The 12,953-nt window shown below is 33.3% G+C and overlaps 1 protein-coding gene across 4 annotated transcripts in view; it reads right to left on the bottom strand.

Annotated features, from left to right (window-relative positions):
• The window catches only part of RUNX1T1 (RUNX1 translocation partner 1), a 139,444-nt gene that overhangs the window by 19,568 nt on the left and 106,923 nt on the right, over positions 1 to 12,953 (bottom strand). For all 4 annotated transcript variants that reach the window (XM_011384395.2, XM_011384396.2, XM_023525577.1 and 1 more), the window contains 3 exons: positions 10,360 to 10,445; positions 9,603 to 9,804; positions 250 to 318 (listed from right to left, as the gene is read on the bottom strand). In XM_011384395.2, coding sequence (XP_011382697.1) covers positions 250 to 318; positions 9,603 to 9,804; positions 10,360 to 10,445 — 357 coding nt within the window. The remainder of the gene's footprint in view (positions 1 to 249; positions 319 to 9,602; positions 9,805 to 10,359; positions 10,446 to 12,953) is intronic.

The raw sequence follows: 12,953 nt of genomic DNA, 5'->3' as shown, positions 1-12,953 counted from the left end.
ATTGCCATTCTCTCAATTATAGTAGCACTAGCAGATGCTACTAAAATAAAAACTAATTCATGTTCTAATCAGACCTGGTTTAAGAATATTAATCAGGATTTTTACATTTGTTGGGGGGGGTGTGTTTTGTATTGTGTTTTTGTTGTTGTTAGCAGTAAAGTCCTTTCTTGTCATTCTTCACATTATGGCATTTAATAACTGCACACAGCTGCCAGAACATTAAACTTGTGTTTTTTTAACAATCCTTACCAGCTTTCTTCCAGATCTCCTCTGGCACGTATCCAGAAGCAGGCCTGTGAAGGAAATCCCGATGCGCATCTATGAAAAGGATAAAAAGTGATGGAGAAGAGGAAAGCATATGAGCACTGTTGCGTCACTACACCAGCTAGAAGTAAGCTATGCCCATTCTCTTGGCTTCTTTTCAAAAGCACAATTTTAAAAGGCTAAGCATTTCACTTCTAAAAAATAAAAATAGCAATACCAGTCATTAGAGCTCAAGGAAAACAGGTTATTGGTCTAAATGCCTTTACGCTCAAAGCTGAAGCAATTTTAATGATTTCACTATACCATATGATGTTTGGGAACACTGTTCCTAGCATGTGTCACCACTATGGGAATTTCTATGGGTATAATTTATTTAAAGAAAATAAATTGTATTGGTAGTTTTCCTTTTGAGAGTCAAATTGGTATTTTTAAAAAAATTAAATGTTAAGGTAAGATAATTTTCACATAGCTAAGATTCTACCACCTTTCAATAAATAGTGAGCCTTACTGTGTGGCTAACCAGTTCTCACAATTATTTCTTTAAAATATAGTTTAGTATTAAAAGTTTTCACACAAATGAAATCATATGGATTTGACATGGGTGGAAGAAAGAAAGAATCATTGGAATGAATTCACAGGTCTTCAGTTGCCCAAACAGAATTAGTACATGCTTTCCAAAAAAGAAAATAAAGTTCCACTTTAAATGAAACTATGCTTATTATGCTTGTCAAATTTTAAAAGTTTGAGAAAACAGATAACGTGATAAAGTAGACATAGGAATGCTACCTCCAAATCACGTTCATGAAAATGACATAAAACCTTTTATTTTTATTATATATGCATGAAAGTAAATTTCAAGTGTAAACAGTTTTTCATAGCTAAAGTATGCACTATGTGTCTTCCATATGGGTTTTTCAATGAAAGCATATGGATTTAGAAGTCTCGAAGTAGGAAAAATCATTTTAACTTTTATAAATATGACAATTATTCAATCCTTGATAAATTTCAAGTAACTAAACTTTTCTCTACATGTATATGTCAAGAAGCAGACTGCTTTTTTAAAATAATACTTTATCTAATGGCATGTTGAGAGTCGAAAGTCAGTCCAGTTTTGCATATTTTGTGAAGCTACAGAATATTGAAAATAGAGAAAAATATAATTTAGCTCAGTATATGTCATTTTACATTTGAATATCTCAAGTACATTTGAATATTTTGAATCCTGTAAGGAACATAGATTATCAGTTCACCAGAATACAAGATTTCTCCAACTATTCTGATTAGAAAAGGCTTATTACACTTTGGGGAAGGGTATATGAAAACTCTCTGTACTATCTTTGTAATGTTTCTCTAAATCTAAAATTATTCCAAATATAAAAAGTTTATTTTTTAAAGTTAGCATTATAATTTTATGACTACTTGATAATTGGATGGACTGGAAATACCCAAGCATTCTCATGTGCACATTCATTTCTATAAAGTAAATGACAAAAACCAAAATGTTTTTATTTAAGTAATTTTCATTCATAAAACATAGAAAGCTAGGTAAAACTGTTTGGTGCATATATGACTTCAAGGAAATGTGAAATAGCTAATTAAATAGCTAATTAAAATTACCTTCGATACCACTGTAACTATTTCTAGAAGTATAATCAAGTTCACATTTAGCCATATAACACAGTAAAACAGAGAGATTTACTTATGACAACTTTTAAAGACAATTTTTTAGGAAAAGACTTTGGCTTAAGAATAGTTTATTGGATAAGAATAGATTTGTAAAGCTTGAAGACAAATAGAAAAAAATATGCCTTCTTCAAAGTAGCTACAAAAAACATTCTTTTTTTTATTTACTGGGTTAAGGAAAGAGCACTAGGCTTTATAAAAATATATATATATTTTTAATAAATGGCCAATCATTTTATAGGGGACAGGGAAGGTGATGTTAAGGTATCCAATGTCTATGCTTGAAAGGTACCAATTACCAGCTCCAGGCAGCATAGGCAGAAGAGTTAGTTCTAGGGCCTAGTGAAGTTGAATCTTGGCTTTGCCATTTACTAGCCATATGACATTAAGTAAGTTAGTTTCTACATGTCTCAGTCACCACATCTGTAACGTAAGGATGATAGTACTACATTTGAGAGCACTGCTGTGAGAAATGAATGAGGTACTACCTATTAAATGCTTGGCATGGCACATTCTAAACTCTCATTAGATGTTAGTTGCTATTACCATCACTATTATTATTTAGTAGGTTGTCCTACAGGAATAAATATATACTTATTTTCTTATAAATAACGTTAAAAGAGAAAAAGTTTCTTTTTTCTCCCAGCACTTAAATCCAAATAGCACAACACTTGAAAGAAAACAAAACCATTGAAGAGGTGTAGATTAAGCAATATACACCAGCACTTTTTTATTCCCTAAGTATTTGTCATTTGAGGATAGTTGTTATTTTTATAGTTAGTAATTCATTATCTTAGTCTTTGGTTCAAAGTCCTCAAATTTCTTAGGTGAGAATGTTTATAAATTTTATTCAAACATTATGTTTATAGCTCCCAGATTTACTCATAGATAATGTATATGGCTCAATCATCCAACCACCTCCCTGGCTACATCTCCTGAAGTAGAGACTGTGAGGGTCCATACATCACACACAAGAAAGCTGTGCAGGGTTCCACCTCCCTGGCTACATCTCCCGAAAAATCTCAGTGACACATACGCAAACTCCTCCTGACCTAGAAAACTGATAGAAATTCCCAAGCCAATCAAGCAAAAGTTTTATTAATCCTTTCCTTCTTTCTAAAAGAATTTTTTTTTTCAAAACAGCAGCAGAATCTGAAAGTAAATAAATTATTTTTTAATAAAATACACACATTTATATATATACATACTTTACAATATCCTCTCCAGTTTTAAGTTAGTGTGTCCTAGCTATATTATATATCAGGTCTACTAAAGAAAAGAATGGAGTAATCAATAATAGATGTACTCCTCAGAATCTAATTTGATACACTGATGAATACTATAAAACAGGGATCTCCAAATCCCTAGCTGCAGATCTGTAACAGTCCGTGACTTGTTAAGAACTGGGCTGCACGGTAGGAGAGGAGGCTGTGAGCAAGTGAAGCTTCCTCTACATTTGTAGCCGCTCCCCAACGCTAGCATCACCGCCTCAGCTCTAACTCAGATCATCAGGCATTAGATTCTCATAGGAGCACCGGTTCCTGGTGCCTAAAAGCTTGGGGATTGCTGCCATAACAGCTACAGAAACCAAAGGACTAATAAATTTAATATTTCTCTTATGATTATGTAACAGCAATAACAGAGTCTATATAAGCAAAATTGAGTTTTAAAAAACAAAAAATCCTGAAGTTGATCAATATTACAAGAGACAACTTCTCTCCTAGGACTGTCTTATTTTAGAATATTGGCTAATCTAGACAAATCTATGGAAAAGACTTTAAGTTTCAAAGGCTCAGATTCTAAAAAAGCTAATGTTTAACCATTACTCTGGACCATCTATAAAATATCAGTTGTTATAAAATGGGTAGTTTATGAAAATGTAGTGGTAGAAACAAAGACAAAAGAGACTATGAGATGATTTACAATGTGAAACATATACATCTGTATCTATGGAAAGATGTAGAAAATTACAGAAAAGTTCTTCTAAAGTTTTGCTTGCTTTGGGATGTAAATTGCCTGGGGACAAAAGGAGAAGAGGAGGAGAGCCTCTAGATGACTACACAAATTTATGAAGAGAGGAGATCCAGTCAAAGTGGGAAAATATGTTAAAAGAAATGTGAAAGAGCAATACATGATGCATGAAGGAGATGGAGGATGCCATACACTTGGGACAGAATGGAGACCATTGGATACTAGATGCAGCAAGGTACACCATCCATATATGTGAAGGGATGAGCTGAAAGCCTTTGGAGAACTAATGTGACCTTACACGACCCAAGAGAGCAATGCTCAAAGCTTGGCAGCACCTAGGTATGGCTTTCATCCTGTAGTGAGCAGAATGAGGCTGTGATTATAACATCTATAACACAACCATCAAGAGACAGGAAGGGTGAAGAAAGGCCATCTTTACAAATGTTACTTATTTCTGTTTGTAAGGATAATAAATTCAGAAATTTCAATATTATGTTTCAGAAGCACAAACCCAACTTAGAAGCCAGCAACTACAATAAGATTTCCATCTTTAACAATAAAAATACTTAATGATCCAGGATGCAGCCATCTTTTCTTATTTTTAAAAGATAGACATATTTAATTAATAGCCACATTATTTTTAATGCAGTATCCTTAAATACACTAGGCACTTCACTTTGCATTAGGAGCTCAGGTGAATAGTCTCAAAATGAATTTCTGAAGTGATTTAAAGGAATCGACACATGCATAAAACTCAAATACTTAAAAGCAGAAATACTCTGAAGAACTTGTTTTCGGTTTTTATAACTTGATATAAGTTGAATAATATATTTCTTTGGTTGGGAGGAAACTATTTTTCTATACCCTTGTGTTGTGAATTAGGGTCCCAAAGGTACAAAAGATTTACTGTATTTAAGACAGAATTCTCCTGTTCTAGTTTCTCTGACTATTAAATAAAATTACTGCCTAAAAATTACTAAAAATTACTGCCTGGAATACTTTCTAGATAAAAAAAAAAACTACTATAATTTCATTATGTTGGCTGCCAAGCAAAAATACTATTTTCATGTACCACTGTTCTTTAAAGTTCCTTTTGAGATTGCATGTTAGAAATAATAATAATAATAGCAATCACTTATATCACATCTACTATGTGTCAGGTACTATCTGATATGCTTTATATCTATTAATTCATTTCATATAGAAACACTTACGAGATATGTATTATTATCCCCATTTTACAGATCAGAAAACTGAGGAAGAGTTCATTGCCCAAGACCACAAAACTAGTAATGAGAGGAACCAGGGATTCAAATCCAAACATTTCTGCTCAGAATCTGTGCTTTTAACTTTCATGCTAGATTTCCTGAGCATTTAGACAGTCCTGAGAAATTCTATAAATCAATCATATGACAATCACAAAGCTTACCAGCCAGAGAAATTTTAAAATACTAATTCATCTAACCAATCCACCTGAGGCAGGCGGTGGTATTAATTCAACAAATTTCTAAATTTCTAAGCTTTTTATGAACAATTAACTTGATTTTTCATTCTATTAAAAACAAACAAACAAACAAACAAACAAACAGGAAACCATTTTCTGATGTTTTCCTTTCTGGCAAGAACTAAAAACCTTTACCAAAACATACTGGTATTTTCTAAATTTCAGACCCTATCATGGCAATATTCAAATATCCAAAAATAAAAATAAAAAAAAGGAGAAAATATGATATTTCAATTTTATGCTTCAGCCTCTACCATTTATCTTAAATACATCATTAGAAAATTCTTTTAACTCTCTCTAATGATACAGAAGACAAGAAACAGAGAGTACACAAAGGATGAGCTATAGAAAAATTCTAGAATAGTTTAAGAGCAGAAAAAAGAAAGTAACTTTAAAGAACTAAAATGTCAGGAACCAAGACAGTGATGTGAGCAGTATATAAAGAGAAAAGGAAATGGAGGCAAAGGAAGATAAAGAAGGAGCCAGATAAGACTCCAAGAGCACATCAAGTGCTAACTAGCAGCTACCTACCTAGATGTATAAAAGTATTTCTACTTAACTGATTAAATGTCAATTCTGATGGCATTAACTTGCTCTTCAGTGACGTACACAATACAACAAAACTTCAATGTATAAATAAGTCATACTTTGAAAAAAAAATGGTTAAAAAATTAGCTTTCTAATTTTATTGACTTGGATTTTTGGAGTTTTTCCTAGAAAGCAAGTGAATGATGATGATGATGATGATGATGATGATGATGATGATGATGTTGATGCTGCTGCTGCTGCTGCTGCTGTCTATAATTTCAAGAATAAATCTATTATTTTGAAAGTCTTCCAAGATATCAACCTATTTTTCGTTTAAAGAGTTGAAATAACAACATAGCTTCAGTGTTTTACTCAATTTTAAAAATGTTTAAGAAGCTGTTCAAAATAGTCTTTATTTAATATCTGGGAAAACTCTCAAAATTCACTTAGGAATAGATTAATCATGTTATCTTACTAATCTGTCACACTGCCTTAATACTATGGATATATTTCAAAAGTGAGAATGGGAATAAGTTTAACAAGTACAACACAGCAGTCGGAAAAGTTACATTCTCCTCTGCACAGTCCCCAAATACAATTTGAAAATGCTAAGAATGTGTGTATGACTAGACATTGCCAGGGTTTCCAAGCTAAGGATATAACTAGGGCAATATTTTGAACCAAAGGTGTCATCTATAATGTTATTCTGAAATTCTCAAGGTCTCATTTGAGCTCAGACAGCAGCTTAAGAATTGAGAGAATCAGGCTAAAAGAAACACAACATAACTGTAGGATATAAAGATCATAGCTCTATCTGTACCCAAATACTCCACTACACATTTTCCATAGGCAAAACAAAAAAAAATGATTTATCAACCAATAATCTCCAATCTTTTCATTACAAATCAATACATCCAACTTTAAAACCTAGGAGAGAATCTTAGAAAGCACTTAATGTAAATGATATGGTCCATAATTATAAACCACCTGTCCTTGTATTTATAGCCACAGCCTGACCCCACGAGATGGAAATCAAAGGCTTCAAGAATATACCAGTAAGGACAAGGAATAAAATAAGCTAAAATTTGTACATAGTATGGCTCTTGACAGTTTCCCTCTAAAGTTGTGATAATTTCTTAAAAGGCAATCTAGGGCTTTATGTCCCAAGGAACTTGACTGTTTTATCAGAGAAGTGAAATACCTGTAGCCTTTGAATAATACACTTTACAAAAGCTTAAAGCCATGCAACCTTTTGGTTTTACCAAAAACATGACTTCATTAAGCATCATTAAAAGTAATATAATTTGTGTACTCATAAGAAGGAGTTTTTAAAAACAAGTTTACTCTTTTGGTTATATAACAGGGAAACTAAACCTATCTCCCTGGAGAATGATAAACTTCTGCATCACCAGAATCCATATATCTAGTAGTGATTATATGAGTGTCCTGTGTTCTGTGCGCTGAAAATAATTCACTTAGGTAGGAAGTCCAATCGACTTCTGAAATTTTTCTTTTCCAATGGACAGGAGATAGATAATACTAATGTTGTCAGTTCAGGACAATGAACTGAAGTGGCCATCTGGTGCCATACCACTAGCTATCTCCTTTCCTGTCTCCTCCACTAGATCAAAAGTTCCTCAAAGGAAGAAATGAAGAATCTCTTTCCTTTAGTACAGTGCATAGCATTGTCTGGCACATAGCGAGCATTCAATAAATAAGTACTAACTCAATGAATCTGTTCAATAGAGTGGACTAAACTGGATATTTTTACTCCCAAAGTTTGATTTACTTTAAGGTTCTCAATTTTTACCTATACTGGATGGTTACAAATACCCCCTTTATCCTGATCAGATTTGTCATGATTGAACGATTTTTGTTCACAATAAGAAAATAAAAAATAAGATGTTTATTCTACTCTGCTCTAGTTTTATTTGGATCAATATGGGTACAAATCAAACTTAAATCTAAAACACATCAGTCTGTCTTTAAATTTGATTTAGAATAATGCTTGTTAGGTAAATTAAGTGACTTAGAATCATCCTTTATTTAATACTTATTATGGTACTAGACATTCAGCGTTCAGGGATTAGTAGGAATCACAAACTTAAGTGTAAAGGAAACTTTATTGGCTAGGAATAATTTTCATTCAAAAGATCATATACTCAATAGCCGGATAATATACATCAAGTTTTTAATTTTTGATAATCAGCCATGAGTGATAATCAGGCCAACATCATGAGCTTATTTAACTGCACATGTGTAATTAGTTTCGCTTTACAACATGGACTGTACCCTAACCTGAGTTACCTGACAGGTGTGGAACTAAATGTAAGAAAATGAGAGGAGAAAACAGGGATCAACATAAATCCATCTCCACCAAGTACTCAAATGTATACACATATAACAGCCAGCAAAGGAAGTGATGACAGCTTATTAATTTGAGAAAAAGCTTGCTAGCCACTCAAAAATTCTTTCAGATTCAAAATTTCTTTCCATGTTCAGGCATAGCTCAGAGATATTGCAGGGACAGTTCCAGACCATCGCAATAAGGTTACTGTCACAGTAAAGTGAGTCACATGAATTTTCTGGTTTCCAGTGCATATAAAATGTAGTATTTACTATATACTATAGTATAATAAGTGTGCAATAGAATTATGTGCAAAAATGATGTACATACTTTAATTAAAATGTATTTTATGCTAAGAAATGCTAACCATCATCTAAGTCTGCGGGAAAATGGTGCTGATAAACTTGTTCAACACCGGGTTGCCACAAACCTTCAATTTAATTTAGTAAAAAAACAAAACAAAACCCCACAATATCTATGATATGCAATGAAACAAAACGAAAACAGAAAAAAGCAAGGTATGCTTGTATTTGTGATTAAATTCTTTTTAGAACCCTAATGATCCCAATATCAATATTAAATATGGCTACATACTAGCATTCAATTTCTAAAGCACAGCTATATTAATTCCTATATATAACTAAAATTAATAAAATCATAGGTAAGCAACCTCAGTTAAGGTCAAATCACAGGACTAGAGCTAAATCTTTATCACTAATTTTCAAGTGGCACTGGGCAAACTATGTAACCCTTTAGTCTCTCTTCCTTGAAAAGTTTTGAGGTAATATGTGTTTTGTTTTGTTTTAAATATAAGATATAGCTAAAAAACAAGATTGTCTTTGAGACTATGTCTTTAATTAAAAATCAGACAACACACTTCCCTGTGTGCAGTGTTCTCAAATGCTGGTATGTAGCAGTGGAGTCCCCCAACAAGCTTGCTGGAAGTACAGAAGGCCAGGCCAACTCCCCGAGATTCTGTTTCTGCAAGTTGAGTCCAAAGAGCTATACTATGAATCAGCACAAGTTTTAATGACTCATGTGAAATTCTGTTTCAGCTTTCAAGCAATACCATGAGCGCAACATTTTAACCTGGAAAAGGAGTTTCAGTTTTGTGACTGGCTCTGCATAAGCCAATCTGCCAGCTTCCCTAACAGATAAGCAAGACATATTTGCTGATATATAAAGTGTTTATTGTTCTAAAATTCCTTGCATATCCTTTATTTTAGAAAAAGACAATTTAAAATAAAATCAGCATTAATAGCATGAGAAATATCTGTTCAATATGTCCACCTGAAGAAAAGATACCTAATGCAACTGGGTCTGGGTTAACGGGACTCTGCTGCCTGGAGTGGCTGCTGCTACTGCTGCTGCCCTTTTTTAAGTCCTCAGCATCGCTATACCGCCGGATCCAGTAATTCAGTTCCTCCCGGTCTGCTTCCTGACATCGCCTTAGTACAGTGAGAGATCGCCTTGTTTTCTCTACCATGTCCATTATGCAGTTCAATAACTATGTGAGAAACAGGGAGGAAAGGAAGAACATATCAATCACCACAACTTAAAGACTTTGGTGGGTAATGAAAAAAAACTATTTTAGGACAATGAAGGATATTGTTTAACTCCTGAAGGCTTTGGTCTAATATTTTCAAAGGTCAGATTTGAAATTGAGACCCAATAGATGAATAAACTCAATAGGAATGAGAATAAAAACTGGAAGGCATGGACATGAGTCATGACATCGTGAAGGAGTACAGCCACCTTTCCAAATACTAATCTCATTACTCCATAAGCTAAATGAACCTTTTGTAATAAAACAGTGGCACATCAATCTGGTTTTAAAGACTCCTTTCCATGATCTAAACATTTATCTTATGTAAGTGGCTTTAATATCAATTTAGAAATCAACCTGATATTCTACTTCAAACATTCTTATTCATTATTTTTTTTTCAAGGATAGCAGAAAACATAATACCTTCAAAGCATCCCTACACTTTTCTTTTATCACGTAACATCACCCCAGCTGTTATCAAAACATTTTTAACCTAAACAATTACTGACATCTTACATGGTCAAGATGTTTCCATTCCTCTGCCCATTCTCTGTCTGTTAGTCTGTGATCAATCATTTCTTCTTGACGTGTGCCATGCAACCCTACAAATGTAGAGAAGAAGGTTGAATCATCCTAAAGCATCCAAGACATAACTCATATGCACACAGATACTTATCAAAGACTACGTGGACAAACTAAACAATATGAAACAATATTCGATTTTAAATGGAGACATGAGTCATATTCAGATTCAGAATTACCTAATTGGCTCTTCATAGAATGATAAAATGTTAGAACTAGAGGGAAGTGTAGAGGTCATCTGGGTCAGAATTCTTTCTTTTATACACAAGGCAAGAGAATAAAATAATACCAACCCCTGAGCTAGTTGTCCAGGTAACATTCTCTAAGTGAAGATATAAATTCTCTTTTAATATATATAAGAAACAAGAAACCACAGTAGACATTAAGTGGATTCAAAGTGTGGCTTTCCTGAATTAAAAATAAAGACAACATAAATTATTTTATGTGTGCAGGAATAGGCTTCTCTAAAACAAGCATGATAAAATTTTTCTACATTTTGGCATAGTATAAAAGTACACATCCTATTATGTAAAATTAGGTCATGAATAAAGGGCTTACATGATATGAAAGCTGCACATACCCACTCGATTTACCAAAAAAAAAAAAAAAAAAAAACAAATTGGGTATCCTCTATGAAAAAAAAAAAAAAATCAATATACCAGATAAAATATCATAAACCCAAACCAAGAAACTAAAAAAAAAAAAAACTCATTTGTTGTCCATAAGTATAAATGTTCTTTAGCATCACAGTGAAAAAGTGACACATAAATGAGCAACATGTAATGAACATGAGCAGCTAATCAAGGATGCTCTTCAAAACAGAAAATAAATGTGTCTCATTAAAAGAATAGGATAGAAGGCTCTCAGATACCTGAAAATGGGTTGATCTTACAAAGTCATTATGAATAAAACACCTTAGGTTCTACTGTAAAGGAAAAGCACTGGGCTATGGCAATATTTTCCATTTTAAACTATTCTTTTTGGTTTAGATACTCTGAATAGCAAATTAAGACTGGCATGGTTTGGGGTTCTTGATACCTAGAGTCCGGGCCTTCTCTGAGGGCATTATGTAAGAGTTAAATGACAGTAAGAGTTGTGAGACACTGCATTACACTTTTTGTGAAATCTGATTGGTTAAAAATCCCTCCTTTTAGCTGATTTGGAGAAGTAAAGATGGTGAGTCACATGCCTCTTGTCAGCAAACCATGAAATATGAACAAATATCAACCATGAAAAATGAATATATGGCAGCTTTTTCTCAGACTAAATAAAAAGCTAAATATAAAACACTTTGTCCAATTAGAACATATTCTGAGATACATTTTAAAAGTTAACATTGTCAATGCCACCTATTGGTAAAAAAGTAGAATTGCAAATATGTTTTAATTTGCATAATAGAAAAGACATTGCAGAAATGTAATATTTAGTTATTGCTATTTGTTGTGACTATTTCAAGTTGAAATGTTTGCAAATATGTAATTTTTGTTGACTTATTTGTTGCTTGTGTTTTAAAGAAAAAGCACTACCATTGAAATGAGTCATCACAGAAGGCAAGCAAAGAGAAGCTATATATATATATGTGGCACTGAATTTCAGGATGGAAGTATCTTACCCATTTGCCTTTAAGAAGCAAGAACTCCAGAGATTTCAAGTTTGAAAATTCAGCAGTCTAAACTAATAATATTATAAGCTCTAACACATGGAATAATATTAATGAGCAACAGGATGTCTGTGGCTAATGTGATTCCAGCATTTGTAGAATACTACTAAGCTCCACCTCATTTTTTAAAAAATAACAACTACATTAGAAACATGTCTGTGCCCAAGTACTCGGTGAAAAAAATATAGGACTCATTTGGGGCTTTTGAACTCCGAAGGTCATTTGTTAGAATCAAACCTTTAAAAAGAAAAAATAAAATAACTCAAAAACTTTACATTTATTAATTTCTCTATTTCAGATACTTAAATATTCATTACCACATAATTTTTATTTATATTTATAATACCATGGGGATGTACTAGGAGAAAGTAGCTTATGATCATTACAAAGCACATTTTAATTTGTGGGGAGTGTGACATTAATGTTGAGTCTTAACTAGTTCTTATGCTTTAGAACAAGGTTCCCTTACCCCTGAGCTGTAGACTGGTACCGGTCCGTGGCCTGTTAGGAACCAGGCCGCAGAGCACGAGGTGAGCAGCGAGCCAGCGAGCAAAGCTTCATCTGTATTTGCAGCCACTCCCAGTGCTAGCATCACCGCCTCAGCTCCACCTCAGAACATCAAGCATTAGATTCTCTTAGGAGCACCAGTCCCTGCGGCCAATAAGGTTGGAGACTGCTCCTAGAAGGTTTTAGCTAAGTAGGCTAAAACTCTGAGTTTATTTGTAAACTAATGCTGCTTGTAAAGTTATTTTATTAAAGGTCTCTAGTGAATATATCTCTCTACATATAATAGGCATTTATAAATCATACCAGACTGAGTATATCTTTATGGCAATTTTTATATTTTCAAAACGGCAGTCTGATGTAA

The sequence above is a fragment of the Pteropus vampyrus genome, unplaced genomic scaffold, assembly GCF_000151845.1.
Source record: "Pteropus vampyrus isolate Shadow unplaced genomic scaffold, Pvam_2.0 Scaffold572, whole genome shotgun sequence".
NCBI lineage: Eukaryota > Metazoa > Chordata > Mammalia > Chiroptera > Pteropodidae > Pteropus > Pteropus vampyrus.
The sequence above is the reverse complement of the archived record's forward strand: the minus strand, read 5'-3'. Positions and strand labels throughout refer to the sequence as shown.